This window comes from Aureobasidium subglaciale, assembly GCF_000721755.1.
Source record: "Aureobasidium subglaciale EXF-2481 unplaced genomic scaffold scaffold_10, whole genome shotgun sequence".
Classification (NCBI taxonomy): Eukaryota; Fungi; Ascomycota; class Dothideomycetes; order Dothideales; family Saccotheciaceae; genus Aureobasidium; species Aureobasidium subglaciale.
The window spans coordinates 138,559-152,992 of NW_013566985.1; the positions used below are offsets into that span (position 1 = coordinate 138,559).

The following is a 14,434-nucleotide window of genomic DNA, read 5'->3' on the forward strand; positions in this document are numbered from 1 at the left end:
ACACTCTTTTCATGCCAATTCGAGATGAAGCTCATGGAAGAAACTTGTTTTCGGAATAACTCTTCCAAACATTATTCAGATCACTTCAGATATCTGAAGATCACACAGATCTAATGGTTGGTGATACATATACCTATCTGTAGTGAATATATGTAATGTAGCGGGCACAATGTCGTTGCTGGCAAGTCAGATACCTGTGAATGGGAGCACCCTGTCATAAGGAGCTCGGCCAAAAGTCTTGACGTCGACGCGTCTTGGCGCGTTTGGTGATGTAATCGTTCACACTTCCTAGTTTTTTAGGGCCTAAACACGACTCTTTCTTGCAAACTCACCTTCTTGTTTCACAAGCATACAAAATATCGTAGGACTTCGCCTTCTTGCAGCAGTCAGAGCTACAGACTGTGATGAGGTCCAGCAGAGAATTATACTTCACCAGCAACACACGTCGAGGTCTAAATGACGACACGCCGCATGAGGGAATACTGAACGCGATGTATATGTATTAGTTGACACTCTCAGGTCTTGACGTCGTCACTCCACTAGACTGGCAGCAGCACTTTAACACCCATGTACTCTCGCTGTTGCATCAACCTTCCTTCCATCAACACCTGGTCGGCACCAATCCTGTTGCGTTGGTCGTCAGTAGGATCAGTCGCTTCGGCAATCTGGATCTCGCGCCACTGCTGATTGGTCGGGATCTGGACGATGTTAGTCTTCTTGCTTGTCCCACCTTGCATCGGCACTCACTGGGAACCCGAGATCCATGACTCTCTTGAACTCTCTGTATACACCTTGGTCTTCGACACAGCCCTCACGCTGGATGAGAGGTGACTCGATAGCAGGAGTCATCCTCAAATGACCAACACTTGACTGGAACTGGACAATCGAGAGACGTTCTTCCTGGAGCTGGTCGACCGGAGGAGAGAACACACGGTGTCTAGTGGCTTTGAAATGGCCACCCGAAACAATCTCTAGAGTCTCTCCGATGTTGATGACGAGAGCGCCTGGTCTATAAGGAGCGTAATGCCACTGCTCGTCTTTCCCCCAGATCTGGAGACACGAGATCGGAACTGAGAAGAGCAGAGTTGTCAGGCCGAAGTCAGTGTGACCATGCATTCTGATGTTCTTCGACTTCTCGAGAGTCGCTTCATTGACTGGTCTAAACAGAGCATGGCGGAAGTAGCCTTCTCCCGAGGGCGATCCGTGGGACTGGACGTTGTCCCATAGCCAGTTGTCAGGCAGTTCGAGAACACGAGAGAAAAGTGTGAGTAAGCGGCGATTGACAGAGTTGGTCAGATACTACGGATGTGTCAGAGTAAGCCAAGCAACAGATCATTCGATTCATACCTCAGAGAAAGCTCTGATCTCGTCCATGAAAGGTAGAACGCATGCGGGCAACAACTCCTCGTTCTCCCATTGCTCCTTGTACCAATTGAACTGATTGATGCCATCCTTCTGTTGACGGTGTCTCTTGAAGCCATATTCATGCTTCCAACCAGCCCATCTGCCAGTAGAGGGATGAAACAAGAGACGTTGCTTATCTTCTTCCGAAATGTTGTTGAAAAGATAGTGTGCGATCGAGAATTGGCGATGGAGCTGCTCAAGACTGATGCCATAATTCTCCAAGAACAGGAATCCGTCTTCTCTGATGGCTCTCTTGACATCGGCAACCAGTTCGGCCTGGGCTTTCTCGTCGCCATCGAGTTTGGAGAGATCAATAGTCTCAAGCTCGGCGAAGTTGTGCTTCTCCTTTGTGGCCGGTGGAGGTATCCTGATACAAGGTCAGTCTGGTTTGGTGTGACAGCTGGGAAATGCTAACCATTGCGGCACCGATGGCTTGTCGCGAAGCGATGGCGATGGGGGATTGAAAGGAGCGGACGTGGGCATGGCGAAGGTAATTAATCAATGTGCATGCAATTGCTGTTTGTTCGTGACACACATTCGAGATGTCAATCCAATCTTTATAACTCCTTTTGACATCCTGACTCCAGCTATACCACATTGTCTACTGATCTGGTGCTCCTCCAACTATCTGCACTCTGAGGTGCTGTGTCAGAGGAGCCCCAGTGTCTCTCAAGCTCCACACACGGTTATCCGGCGGATCGGCTGCGGAGAACTCGCCTATCAGTCAGGGCAGGGAGGAGCTCCTCCACCGCGGACTTGAGTCGCTCCACATCTAGAGGAGCACCCTCCGTGAGCAGATAGCCCAGATGTATGCTCTTTTGTGAGTAATTGGTAGGTCCAATAGACATGAAGTCACTTAAGTCTCCATACATAATCAAAATCCCCGCTGCAAGAAGCGCCAATACTTTACACTGCTACAACCAACAACAATCTTCTTCTCCACAACAATCAACATGTCTCGCGAATTGATCTCCTCCGCCGAATTCCCACCCAAACCTCACAACTGTCAGTAAATCCACTTCTCAAGATAGTCATCCTACTAACATCTCCCAGGTCCTGCTGTCAAGGTCCCCGGCCTCGTCTTCGTAGCCGGCCAAACCTCCGCCGACCCCGACATCAAAAAAGCCACCCTCACCGTCCTTCAAAATCTAAAGAAAGTTCTCGAACTCGCCGGCAGCAGTTTAGAACAAGTTGTAAAGTACAATGGTAAGCCACAATACTCAATTGATGCAGATGTGTATGTGAATACTAATGGGCACAACAGTCTACCTCGCAGATATGAAAGATTTTGCAGCGATGAATGAGGTGTATATTGAGTTCTTGCCAAAGAACCCTCCGGCGAGGACCTGTATTGCTGCTGCTGCTTTGCCGGGCGCGGGGACTATCGTGGAGATTGAATGTATTGCTCAGGCTTAGAGTCTATGAATGAGAATTGCACACAACGTATCATGTATGATTTAACCTTGATCGCGCTTAATATTTGTGATGTAGAGTCTGGTCGTCATCTCACCTCTGTGCATTTGATCTCGCCAGAGTTCATGAGACATGACGAGGAGTCTGGTACCTGTTAACCTGTAACACATGTAGCGAGCTGCGGAGATGGGTCATCTTGAGTGATGAGAAGCACCAAAGAAAGTTGCTGTCATCATGTGAACCTCGTGTGTGCAGATGGACTGAGACAGCATGATGGTTTTGCTCCAAAATTCCCATCTTACTTACAATCCTTCTCACGGGTCATGTACAGTTCCAGAATTGTTAACAAGTGACAAGACCAATTCAGGCGGAAGTAAATGTTGGAGACGATTTGTGCGTGTAAAAGGATTTCATAGATGTGATCTGTCTAGTTTTCTCTGACACAGGCAATCTGCGCTGTGTACCAGTTGCTGATAGCCTTAGTATCACCGGTGATAGCAACAGAGTCGAATTGCTTTGCGGCTTCAACAGCCAAGGGGCCATCGTTGACCAATCTTCCCACCCACTTGCCGTGTTTCCTGGCAGCTGCGACAATTCTCTGAATGGCATCCACATATTCTGGCTCATCGCCTCTAGCAGGTACATAACCGAGTACAGACTGTGCAAGATCATTGGGACCGATGAAAAGATAGTCTAGATACCGTTAGCTTGCAAATATGTTTCGCCAATAAGCTGTTACTTACCAACACCAGGTACAGCAGCAATTTCTTCAACATTGGCCACGCCCTCCTTTGTCTCAATTTGTACGATAGTCAAAAGTGTCTCATTGGCACTCTTCATGTACTCGGGGGTCGTCAGGCCATGACCAATCGCTGGGAATGCCGAACCTTGGCCACGGAGGCCGAGAGGAGGGAATTTTGAGTAGCGAACAACACTCTCTGCGTCTGCAGCTGTGTTGACCATAGGTACCATGAGACCGCTGCAAGACCTTAGCAAAATTGAATCACTCGCAAAAGTGAATTACACCTACTGCGCACCAGTGTCCAATGCACGCTTCAAAATGTCAGGCGAGAAGCCACGGACACGGATAATGGGAGATACTCCCATGGATGAAATTGCTGCAACAGAGTTGTGCATTGAATCGTCACCAATGTGTCCATGCTCGCAGTCAACAATGACAGCCTGCAAAGGTCAGCTGGAACCAATAAAGTAACAAGGCTCCTGTCGCGTACATCTAGGCCGGTCATAGCCACAATTTGAGCATGTCGCACAGAAGGAATTGCAATGAAGGTCATCAAGGCCAATTCATGTTTGCGGAGGGTATTGAGGAGTCGAAGACGAGCGTTTTGCACGGGAGTGGTGTGTGCGGTATAGTTTTGTGTTTGGATGGCCATTTTGTTTGCTGTGTGTTTGGTTGGGAGCGCCGCAGGTTATGGGGTGAAGACTAAATTGTGTGAAGGATGATGAATGGACAACTTGGTCATTACAGGATCTATCTGCATTCTATACTCGCTGGAAATCGAATCCGGTGTGCCTGCCACGGTGGATGATGATAGTGCTGAAGCTGAATGGAGAAGGTTGGAGGAGTGGGAAGAGGAGGAGCGAGGGCAAGGAGGAGCTCCTCCCTCCTCCGGCCCCGCAACGTGGCTTCGCCGGCGTCGCATCTCCTGGCCGCATTTGACATGCTCCTCAACCTTCCACTCAACATCCGTCAGAGCCCGCAGCTTATCGCCGAATATGTCTCCAGCTATACGCGTTGTTGCATTGGCGCCTCAGATGTTGATGATGGAATCTGGAAGACCTGTGGGGAGGAGCTGATTTCTACCAGCTGGAACAGAGGTCATGACTTGCTACACCTCAAGACCTCTTTATCCACGGCGACTGACAAACATACCCTTATCGTTGTTCCATTGCCGCAACCTATTTTATATTTATATAAGTATTCGATCAATCTCTTTCTTGTTGTCATCTATTCTTGAATCAAGAAAAGCACAACATGTCAACATCCTTTGAAGACACCAAGCTTGACTCGACTATGAGCAAAAATGTGATACCGGACGAGGCCATTGGTATTGTTGAGGACTTCCCGCCAGTGCCTATGCCGGAAAGCCTACAGCACTATACCGAAGACGAGGTCAGAGAGATTGAGAGAAGCCTGAAGCGGAAGGCAGACTTCACCATCATGCCGATCATTGGCATCCTTTACATCCTCAACTGTTAGTATTTCAAGAAGAGTGATTCAAATAGAGCAGATAGATGCTGACCGTTCAAAGATATCGACCGTCAAAACCTAGCCGCCGCCAAGCTACAGGGTATCATGGAAGATCTCAACATGAGCACCACACAATTTGCTACGGCGGTCTCCATTCTCTTCGTAGGATACCTGCCCTTCCAGATCCCATCGAACCTGATATTGTCTTCTATCACTCGTCCCGGCGCATACATCTGTACTGCTACGGTCATCTGGGGAGCCATCTCTGCGGCTACAGCCGCGGTCAACAGCTACAACTCTCTGCTTGCCGTCCGCGTCATTCTTGGAGCAGTCGAAGCTGTATTCTTCCCTGGTGTTATCTACCTCCTCTCAGCTTGGTATACGAAGCGCGAACTTGGAAAGCGATTCGCCGGACTTTACATTGCTCAGCAAGTTGGGTAAAAACCATTCTTGCCGCGCTTGGTGTACAGCTCTGACATTGAACAGTAATGCTTTCGGTGGCCTCATCGCTGCTGGTATCCTCAAACTTGACGGCGTTCATGGTATCCGCGGATGGCGATGGCTCTTCATCATGTAAGTGTCTGAAATATGTATGTTCTTCAGCTCCTAACGGAATCAGTGAGGGCTCTGCAACCGTTGGGGTAGGCCTCTTCTGCGTCTTCTTCTTGCCCGAGTACCCTTACAATGCACGTATGCTCAAGCCTGTCGAAAGAGATCTGGCAGTGTGGAGACTCGAAAAAGAGGCTGGAGCAAGCGAAGCCAACGAAGAGATCAGCACTCTAAAGGGCTTCCTTCTAGGCCTTCAAGACCCAAAGCTCTACGTGATCATCTTCATGAACATGATGAGTCAGGTCCAAGGATCCATAGCCAACTTCTTCCCGAGTATCGTCAACACACTTGGCTACGGACATTATGAGACGCTCCTCCTCACCGCTCCACCCTATGGTAAGTTATTCTCGAGATGATCCCTAACCATATCTAACATGAACAGTGCTCGCTGGTGTCGTCTATTTCGGAATCACCTGGTACTCGGATCGAACGAACAACATGTACCGCGTCATCGTAATTTGCATCTGCATAGCCTGCGCAACCTACATTATCGCACTCTCTACCCTCAACACAGGCGCACGTTACACTGCAATGATGTTGATGCCATTCTCGTCTGTCGGTCCGCAGTTGATGCTCTACAAGATCATTAATCAACATCTCCCCCGTCCAATCGCCAAAAGAGCAGGAGCTGTAGCCATGACAAACGCCATTGGCGGCATCTCCAACATCTGGATGTCGTACCTGTACATCGGTGCTCCGCATTACTATCCTGCCTTTGGTGCCTTGTTTGCTGCTGCTAGCATCTTCTTGGTCACCATTACGGCGTATAGATTTTATGTTCTCAAAGAGAACAGGAAGTTGGAGCAAGGCGGTGAGGTTGCACAGAAGGCTATGAGGCATGGTATCACGCAGCAGCAACTGCAGATGGGCTGGCGTTATGAAGGTCTCTAGGCCTTGAGATTGAATGGCTTCGAAAGATATGGATTGAGTCCACTCGGGTATAGGAGGGTTATAGGAGGGTTATATAGCGCAATGGAATTGAAATTGGATGATAGGAAACAACGACATAATTTACTTCCCCAATTGGTTGGCGTAGAAGGTGAATTACTCATGATACAGCCTCTAGCTCTTTCAAACTGTTCGTCACAAGTCTACCAACGCACCAATTCTTCCTTCGATCAAATACAGTGTCCATCCATTGGTACATGTCCCACTTGTCACCAGCTCCAATGAAATCTGCAGGTTTCCAGCAATCTGCGGAGAAGAGCTGCCAACCGATCAAAGCAGCTTTGAAAGCAAAAATTGTCACCCAAGGCGCCTCGTTATAAACCTCGTGCTCACAGCTAAGAAGTGAGAGGAAGTAATTGATATGCGGCTCTAGTGAAGCTATGGCTTCAAGAGATGGCGAAATCTCCTGAGTCATGCTGAGATGGGTACTGTGAAGTGTGAGCCGTGATCAGATCAGATTTCCGAGATACTTACGCTGCTGCAAACGCGGCGTCAAGACTGCCTTCAACGACTCCATTCGTATGGGTATGTGACCAGTGTAACAGTTCAATCATCACCATATGCCATGTTGACTTCATCAGAACCGCCATCGGATCATCATCTGCGAATTTGTCGACCAAAGGCTCAAACGCCAGAAGACTTGCATTAAGAGCATCAAATCTCTCAAAGCAAAGCCGGCCCGTCATAGTCGTCCATCCGGAAAGTTCGCGCGCACTGCTCAACAAGAACAAGAGGACGATCAAAGCGCTGTAGGGCTCCAAGGCAGAGACGTCGAATGTGACGCTGGACGAAAGACATTCTTGTATGGCTGTGAGATATTTGGGCGATGCCGAGGTTCTCTGCGTGAGCGCTTGATGAGCCCAAGCAGTTGAGGATGAGCATGACCAGACCTGCTCGGAGCAAGGAAGATCATGCTTGATCTCAAGATGGGATAGCAGTCGAGGCTGTGACAGCGTGTCGTACCAATAGACATCGAGCTGATTGACCGTATATAGTGTCCTGCGGGATCTTGTTATCATTCAGCAGCGATGATGCCATGGAACGAAATGACCTTTTGTGACTCTCGCTGCGTATGAACTGTCTCCAGAGTGCATCCAAGTCTTCTGTTCTCCCCGAGTGAACCGTGAGAGGCTCGGTCAGACCATAGCGTCGCACAAGCTAAGCACTTAGCACTAGTAGGATTTAATCACTTCAAACTGAACTCACCTCGACCGATTTGTGATGCATCTGTAACCCGATAGTTGTACTTAGACCTCCGGAGTACATGGCAGCGTGCATCTCTAACAGAATGTAGGCCTGCACAGTGTGTATATTCATCGCAAAAAGTGGCTCCTCAGAGTCATTCATCTGACCGAGGAGCTCTCGTCCACGTGAAAACGCAAGAGCTGACATCTTGGAATCTTTCTCTTGCTCGGACTCAAATTGGAGGCTGACACTGAGCATACCCATCAACAAAGCCTCGGGTACATTGACAGTATCAAAGGTGTGCTGGTGAATGAATGGAAGATAAGGTGACACGTGTATGAAGAAGAGCTCTACGCCTCTCTGTATTGTTGCAGGAAGCAGAGTCTCCGCAAGGATCGTCCTCGTTGGGGCCTGAGACATCGAGGAGGATGGTGGGTTTTTATTCGGCGACAAACAGGCATTATTAGTCCACGGTATCGTAGGATCTCTCTCCGCGATGTCTATATGTGCGAGATCATCGCCAGACAAAGAAGGGGTTCGAGGATATACTGGGTCATGATTGGGTCCAGGACATTCAGTCTCTTTTTGATGTGTCTCGATGTGACTGAGGAGATCTATAGGCTCCGCCGAGGTACTCGTTGACACTGCGTTGACATTCTCGTCATGGCCTCGGTCGGGATCAGTGTCACATTGTGGATGTTGCTTCTTGATGTGACGCTTCCTCAGATCTCTTCGGGAGAATAGTCTGTCGCAGTAGAAGCACGGATGCTTAGTACTACCGTTTGAGGCACGATGCAATAGCAGGTGTCGCTTCAGGTTTTCCTTGTATCTGTGAGCAAGGGTTCAAGAAATCAGACCGGTGTATCACGGACATGGCGTGTAAATCTGGACTTGCATGTCACGCATTGAAATGGCTGCAAGACGCGTTCCTCCATTGACTAATTTGTAATTGCGTCCGAATGGCGTGAGAGACTGGGGTATGGGGCAGCACGGTCCAATGTCGAAATGAAGATGTTGCCAGATGCTGACCAGGTCGGGAGGGAGTGTTGCCTTTCATATGGGAGGAGCTCCTCCGAGATTCGGATCGTTTCCCCCGCGCTGAGCCCCAAGCCCTATCTCTCGGTAGATAGGCGTCTGATGGAACTAGTACGATGTGCAAGTCCTTGATGGGCGGACCGTTTCGCCGATTGAACCTATTAGACAATGCCTTTAGGTACACAGTATCCAGCTACAGCGTGTTTGTACTTCGCGGCCTGGTGTGAGTACTTGAGGACATCGTCGAGCTGATGTCGATGGTAGAGAGCTAGCACTTAACAGGCGGGTCAAGTTGCTGCGCTTCAGCAGACATGGAAAGATAAAATGTGAATATTTGATGCTTCGCAGACTTTCGTATGTTTTCAAACTTGCTCAGTAATGTCAAGGGGGGAAGAAAGAAGGAGCTGTTCAGTCCGAGACTTGGTGGCCAAAAGTCGTAGATCCTAGCGCGACAGTTACGCGTTCGATGATGCAGTAATGTTCCATCATGACCGTCATCTTCAATCATTTCTTTGACGCGAACCTCTGGTAATGATATTTTATTCTTGACTTTCACGTTCACAACTGAGCTCGCACATCTGGGCTAGAGATAGTGTCCATCCCTGTTGGCCAGCGACGCTCAACATCGCGCTGACAGTCGAACGACATCAGCCAATTTCCAACACCGCTTCTTCTCCAAGCCAAAGGGTCATCGCCTTCTGCGAGTCCTGAAGGCAGCTTCACGCTGACACCGCCGTTGGCCATGATTTCCTCCTCTAGCTTCTCGAACAAGTGAAACCTGTCATCTCGAGCTTGCTGTTCCGGACCGTCGTCGAAGTGGTAAAGCTCTTGCTGCAAATTACCTCTCTCGACAATGCTTTCTGTTCGAATACGTCTACAGTCTTCGTAGACTTTCAAGGCCCTTTGTTTCTCCTGGCGTGAACGGCTCTTGATCTTGCTCAAGCAGAAGCCTAGTGTTGCACCGTCTTCGAGCGACATGCCTGCACCTGAAGCTAGGTAAGGTAGGGTAGCATGGACGCAATCGCCAAGAAGAACAAATGTCGCATCCTCATTCGACCAGGAAGACTTCAAGCCAGCACGGAAGCACAACTTCCACTTTTGTACCGATTGACACAGAGCAAGCAACTTTGGTATGCGAGGGTCCCAATCTTTGTACAATTCAATCATCTCTTCGACATTGCCGTCTAGTGTTGTCGCATCAGCCGGCATGTCATCTGGTACAAGCAATACCATGTTGAAGAGTTCCCCATCTCGAAGAACGTAGTTGACAGCGTGGGCTCCTGGTCCCATCCAATAGCGAACCTTGTGGGGCTTCTCCAGCAACGGCGCGAGCTCCGGATCTTCCTTCATGGCTTTTGTATCAAGCAGCACACGATACGCAAGATCACCAGTGGGTGTGGGTGGGCTGGGCGCTCCAAGAAGAAGTTCCCGGCAAGTCGAGAATATGCCATCGGCTCCAACGACAAGATCCGCGACCAAACGCTCTCCAGACTTCAACAAGACAGTGGCAGTATCTTTGCCATCTGTTTCGTACTTGATATCCATGACTCTGGCGTTGATTGAGAACCTGGCCCCAAGTTCTTGAGCTCTATCCAGTAAGGCTTTATGCAAGTCTGCACGATGGAAATCCCAAAATGGGGCTCCATACTCCTTCGTCGCGTCCTCAAAGTTCATCGAAGATAATCGCTCACCCTTCCAGCCAAGCATCATACACTCGTCCGGAAAGGTCGCATGGCGGAGAAGTTGCTCCTCCAGACCCCACTGGATAAGTACACGAGAGCTGTTGGGAAGGACTTGGATGCCTGCTCCTACTTCGGCAATTTTGGAAGCGCTTTCCAGAACGTGAACTTTGTGGCCAGCGAGTAAAAGTGAGATTGCGGCACCGAGACCTCCAAGACCAGCACCGACGATGATGATCTGATGTCAAGTCAGCATTTAGAAGAGATGAACCTGATGGTATGCGAGCTGACGTTCAACTGAGTGCTTTCATCTCGTACTTGCTGCTTCAACACTGGAACATTGAAAGTACCGCTCTGTGTTGACATTGCCTTGACTCGTCAAACAGTTGTCTTCGATTATAGATCGACTAGAAAAATGCGAATTCAAAGCGTTGGAATGTGGTATAACAAATGCTCACACACAGTTCACGGCAGTTATTAAGTTACCATGAGCTGGCATAACGATTGGCACACCCATTGTGCTGACACAGGATATAGTGGAGAAGACGACAGTGTATCTGAGGGTGGAGTTGCTTACTTGTCAAGGGTGGGGTTGCCCTTGAGCCGGCCCCGCGCAAGCGCTTCCCTATCGCTGTCTTATCGCACTTTGCTGGAAAGCTTATCATCAGACTCGAGTAGCACAACTGTATGACCAACGAGGTTTGTCCCAGGTTGGAAATCGATACGGGCGGCATTAGTAAATCTGCGCTGATCATACTTCTGGCTCGTTGATGAGTCTCCACGGAACAAGTCCCTTCAGCACAAGCATACCATCTCGCACAACGGCCCACCTGATCTTACTCAATTGCTTGGAGATGACCGCAGTCAGCCCAGCAGTACTAATCTTCCTGTTGTTTGTCAGAGAAGTCGAAAGTTGTTCCGCGGTACCACTGGTCATACTGCCGATCAAGGCATTCATATCCGCTTGCGAGTCCCAAATCATCTCGTCTTCATCATCATCCGAGCCTTTGGTCCGCTTGCCGCCAGGACGCGCATGATGGAAGCTCCATATTGTGACTGTTGCGAGGTACAGACACCAGGGGTGTATGAACAGACCTCCAGCGTCAAAATCTTCGAGGTTCATCACGGCATCTTTGATGATGTGACCAGCGTGCCATGCCGCTCTCGCAGCGTGCTGACTTTGCTCATTCGCCCATCTCTTCACTACTTGTTGCGACCTGGCATAATCCTCCCTTCTTACAGGTCTGCCAAGAAGATGTCTGGCACCGGCATAAATCTGGACATCCAGGAAATCTGAAAAGAGGATGACATAAGCTGCATGGTAGAGTGCAGAGTTCGCTGTGGAGTAAATGGCGAAGCCCTTCCGTGTTTCTTGCAATTCCGCTGGTGTCATAGACGCCGAGGATTGGGAGAGCAGTTGCGTGACTGACATCACATAGGCGTCGAAGTCGGCTTTCCAGCTGTCGTACGATACTGCAATACGATGCTTCCAACCGTCTAGCATGTTACTGCCGACGACGCCTAGCGATGTTTGATCCCGTCTGTTCATGTCCCAAGCTATCGACATTAGCCCATGTAAGATCAGCACTCGAGACAATCCATTCAGCTTGCGCGATACGGCGGGAGATTGGGCGCCGATGTGAGTCTTCAATGCAGTAAGAAACAACGGAGGCGTAGCTTGTGCTTTGCGGAGCTTCTGCCAGGACTCTGCAGAGTCTGCTTCCCATACAGATTGATCGCAAGGCAGATGACATCTCAGCTCGAATGCAGACATACAGAGAGACTGACAGAACAAGACAGCATGCTGAGTATCCCACATGAAACAGAGAAGAGCAAGTCTGTGCGGCGTTAGTACCGCATAGAGGTGTCCGCAACTTTTTATCGCATACCTCTTCTTCTGCTCTGCATCGGCCCAAGCCTTCCACTCGTCTTCCAAGTCTCCGTGAGCTTCCATAGAGGGGTCAGGTTTCAGAAGTTGGCAGTCGCTGCGGCGGATGAGATTGATCAACAACCCATGGAATAGATGAGACATATCATGCTGTTTTTGTCCAGCCCGCGACTTTCCAAAGCACTCGACCAGCAATATCGTTTGTAGGATCCAGAGTTCAGGGACAGCACTGAAGCTAGAATGAGCAAAGATTTGCGGTCTCAGGACGTCATGAATGCAAACCTGTGACTATTAGCGACGGACAAACACCGGAAGTCAATGGACATACAGCTATCTGATGAGCATCCTTTTCGCAATATGTGCAACCAAGGAGCAGCACCGACAGGAGAAGTAGGGTGTCAATCTTAGACGGTTCGAAAGAAGATGTGTGTATCAAAGGATAAGTTGCGTTGAACCTGGTGAAGAACAAGTCGGAATAGGTCTGCAAAGCCGGAAGAGCAAAAAACGGATGGTCAGGTGAGATGAGATCACCGGTGGGGGTAACTGGTCGAACCGTCTCGACTAGTTGTAGTATGTGGGATCTAGCGAGCTCATCTAACTTGGGCAGCTTGGTGTTTGCACTCATCAAGGTCATAGGACGTTCTAAGCCAGTAGGTAAAGCTGGTCGCCGTGTAGCCACTGACTTACGCCTTCTATGTTGATGTGTAGAAGACACAGACGTCGCTTTAGTAGATTGTGACGACCTTGGCGAGCTAGTGTCAGCAGCTGACGACCCGTTTGTGGAAGTTGCTTGAGATGGCATCGATGACTGGTACTGTTGTTGGCTCTGCTGAGGGTAGATCATGGGGGCAATGGGCGCCTGCGTCTCTGTAGTAGTCAAGGGCTGGTGCAAGGTTGACATGTCGAAGTCTACCATGTGAGTAGAGTCCAGATCGGGCTGCATTGGTGGGAATGCATTGTAGTCCAGATCTGCAATACTGAAGCTGTTGTTGTCACTTAGCTCCGTGTCAAGATCGAATAACCAATTGTAGTTGCTCATGGTAGTATACGGCATGTTGAATGAACTCGCTACACTAAGTCAGTACTTTGATTCGGTAGTGATGATGAATGGGGGCCGCACCTGTATCAGGATTAAATGCATCTTCAAAGAGGTTATCATCAGCAGCCTGATTTGTGAAGTTGGCGTAAAGGTCATCATCGTTTAGAATGGGATTTCCGGATTGCTCAATTCCTGGTTGGTCGTGGATGAAAGGTAGCGACTCATCCATAGACTCCAAGTTCATGGCGCTCAAAGCTTGAGCATCTGCAGCGTCAAACGACAATGGTGGAGACAACAGACGAGCAGAATCGTTGACAGCGCTCTGCTCATCTGGCTTGTCGGTGTCATTGTCTTCACCTAAATTGGGCTTCTTCGAGACAATATTTCCGTCTGCATCTTTCCAAGATCGCTTTCGCGTCATGAGAGCACTTCCTTCCGCATCCTTGGCTTCATGTCGAGAAATGTGTCGGTCCAAGAGATCACGGCGCTTGAAATGTGCCCTGCATCTGTCGCACGTAAAATCACCCCCTGCGTGGTTCTGATAGTGTCTTTGCAGATGCTCATGTCGAGTGAATCGTCTATCGCAATTCTCATGATTACAGATAAACTTCTTCTCAGCTCCGGCAGTAGACTTAGATTGGCGCATAGTAGACAAATGATTGCGATACGAACTTCCGCTATAGTTGATGGAAAAGATTCGCTGAGCAGTGGACTCATGTGATGAGTGCACAACGAGGTGTTGCTTACCTTATCAGCAGGAAGGGCAAGAGCGATAGGCGACCATGACATGCGGGGCTACATCAGTACAGCGGCGGACAAGTTGCCGCGAGACTACGCGACATATGTCCTGATTCGGTGAATAATCTGGACCCTCAACATGTCCGTTGTATGGCTTGAAGAGAGGAAGGCTCACACTGATGTCGACGTCGGCGAGCCGGGGCCTCGGGGGATCTCGTTGAGCACGGCCAATCACAACCCCGCATTTTTCCTATCAACCTCAACGCGCTCTTATCAAGAATGGG

General features: G+C 49.3%; 7 protein-coding genes across 7 annotated transcripts; 2 read left to right on the forward strand and 5 right to left on the reverse strand.

The window, feature by feature from the left end:
- Positions 1–322: 322 nt before the first annotated feature.
- Positions 323–2,252, reverse strand: AUEXF2481DRAFT_79721 (uncharacterized protein; the record flags this gene model as incomplete). Its single annotated transcript, XM_013488482.1, has 4 exons — positions 323–698; positions 748–1,299; positions 1,348–1,771; positions 2,161–2,252. The coding sequence occupies 4 exons, from the start codon at positions 2,250–2,252 to the stop codon at positions 540–542; spliced, it is 1,227 nt and encodes a 408-aa protein (XP_013343936.1). The 3' UTR covers positions 323–539.
- On the forward strand, positions 2,182–2,848 carry AUEXF2481DRAFT_108023 (uncharacterized protein). The gene is made up of 3 exons (XM_013488508.1): positions 2,182–2,409; positions 2,458–2,610; positions 2,669–2,848. Exons 1-3 carry the CDS (start codon positions 2,358–2,360, stop codon positions 2,818–2,820), a joined length of 357 nt encoding a protein of 118 aa, XP_013343962.1. The 5' UTR covers positions 2,182–2,357; the 3' UTR covers positions 2,821–2,848.
- Positions 2,849–3,211: 363 nt separating this feature from the next.
- AUEXF2481DRAFT_39822 (uncharacterized protein) lies at positions 3,212–4,380 on the reverse strand. Its single transcript, XM_013488384.1, has 4 exons — positions 4,050–4,380; positions 3,848–3,999; positions 3,561–3,796; positions 3,212–3,510 (listed from the first exon to the last, which is right to left on the reverse strand). The coding sequence occupies exons 1-4, from the start codon at positions 4,209–4,211 to the stop codon at positions 3,245–3,247; spliced, it is 816 nt and encodes a 271-aa protein (XP_013343838.1). The 5' UTR covers positions 4,212–4,380; the 3' UTR covers positions 3,212–3,244.
- Positions 4,381–4,915: 535 nt separating this feature from the next.
- On the forward strand, positions 4,916–6,529 carry AUEXF2481DRAFT_46963 (uncharacterized protein; the record flags this gene model as incomplete). Its single annotated transcript, XM_013488438.1, has 5 exons — positions 4,916–5,033; positions 5,091–5,466; positions 5,516–5,602; positions 5,649–5,974; positions 6,021–6,529. The coding sequence occupies 5 exons, from the start codon at positions 4,916–4,918 to the stop codon at positions 6,527–6,529; spliced, it is 1,416 nt and encodes a 471-aa protein (XP_013343892.1).
- AUEXF2481DRAFT_97586 (uncharacterized protein) lies at positions 6,452–9,161 on the reverse strand. Its single transcript, XM_013488509.1, has 5 exons — positions 8,644–9,161; positions 7,793–8,593; positions 7,638–7,744; positions 7,061–7,585; positions 6,452–7,014 (listed from the first exon to the last, which is right to left on the reverse strand). The coding sequence occupies exons 1-5, from the start codon at positions 8,704–8,706 to the stop codon at positions 6,687–6,689; spliced, it is 1,824 nt and encodes a 607-aa protein (XP_013343963.1). The 5' UTR covers positions 8,707–9,161; the 3' UTR covers positions 6,452–6,686.
- A 170-nt stretch (positions 9,162–9,331) lies between these two features.
- On the reverse strand, positions 9,332–10,551 carry AUEXF2481DRAFT_39826 (uncharacterized protein). Its single transcript, XM_013488385.1, has one exon. It carries the CDS (start codon positions 10,514–10,516, stop codon positions 9,365–9,367), a length of 1,152 nt encoding a protein of 383 aa, XP_013343839.1. The 5' UTR covers positions 10,517–10,551; the 3' UTR covers positions 9,332–9,364.
- Positions 10,552–10,861: 310 nt separating this feature from the next.
- AUEXF2481DRAFT_39829 (uncharacterized protein) lies at positions 10,862–14,296 on the reverse strand. Its single transcript, XM_013488386.1, has 4 exons — positions 13,494–14,296; positions 12,702–13,441; positions 12,375–12,655; positions 10,862–12,323 (listed from the first exon to the last, which is right to left on the reverse strand). The coding sequence occupies exons 1-4, from the start codon at positions 14,056–14,058 to the stop codon at positions 11,237–11,239; spliced, it is 2,673 nt and encodes an 890-aa protein (XP_013343840.1). The 5' UTR covers positions 14,059–14,296; the 3' UTR covers positions 10,862–11,236.
- Between the last annotated feature and the right edge of the window lie 138 nt (positions 14,297–14,434).

What these genes read in the sequence shown, in the direction of transcription:
- AUEXF2481DRAFT_39822 (XM_013488384.1), bottom strand. Translation starts at nt 4,211, where the DNA reads ATGGCCATCCAAACACAAAACTATACCGCACACACCACTCCCGTGCAA. An exon ending in TGGCTATGACCGGCCTAGAT is followed by an intron (nt 4,000 to 4,049) that starts GTACGCGACAGG and finishes TGACCTTTGCAG; the next exon opens with GCTGTCATTGTTGACTGCGA. An exon ending in GCATTGGACACTGGTGCGCA is followed by an intron (nt 3,797 to 3,847) that starts GTAGGTGTAATT and finishes AAGGTCTTGCAG; the next exon opens with CGGTCTCATGGTACCTATGG.
- AUEXF2481DRAFT_108023 (XM_013488508.1), top strand. Translation starts at nt 2,358, where the DNA reads ATGTCTCGCGAATTGATCTCCTCCGCCGAATTCCCACCCAAACCTCAC. An exon ending in CCCACCCAAACCTCACAACT is followed by an intron (nt 2,410 to 2,457) that starts GTCAGTAAATCC and finishes AACATCTCCCAG; the next exon opens with GTCCTGCTGTCAAGGTCCCC. An exon ending in ACAAGTTGTAAAGTACAATG is followed by an intron (nt 2,611 to 2,668) that starts GTAAGCCACAAT and finishes TGGGCACAACAG; the next exon opens with TCTACCTCGCAGATATGAAA.
- AUEXF2481DRAFT_39826 (XM_013488385.1), bottom strand. Translation starts at nt 10,516, where the DNA reads ATGATGCTTGGCTGGAAGGGTGAGCGATTATCTTCGATGAACTTTGAG.
- AUEXF2481DRAFT_97586 (XM_013488509.1), bottom strand. Translation starts at nt 8,706, where the DNA reads ATGGAGGAACGCGTCTTGCAGCCATTTCAATGCGTGACATGCAAGTCC. An exon ending in AGTCCAGATTTACACGCCAT is followed by an intron (nt 8,594 to 8,643) that starts GTCCGTGATACA and finishes CACAGATACAAG; the next exon opens with GAAAACCTGAAGCGACACCT. An exon ending in TGCATCACAAATCGGTCGAG is followed by an intron (nt 7,745 to 7,792) that starts GTGAGTTCAGTT and finishes CTAAGTGCTTAG; the next exon opens with CTTGTGCGACGCTATGGTCT.
- AUEXF2481DRAFT_39829 (XM_013488386.1), bottom strand. Translation starts at nt 14,058, where the DNA reads ATGCGCCAATCTAAGTCTACTGCCGGAGCTGAGAAGAAGTTTATCTGT. An exon ending in AGGATGCTCATCAGATAGCT is followed by an intron (nt 12,656 to 12,701) that starts GTATGTCCATTG and finishes TAATAGTCACAG; the next exon opens with GTTTGCATTCATGACGTCCT. An exon ending in GATGCAGAGCAGAAGAAGAG is followed by an intron (nt 12,324 to 12,374) that starts GTATGCGATAAA and finishes AACGCCGCACAG; the next exon opens with ACTTGCTCTTCTCTGTTTCA.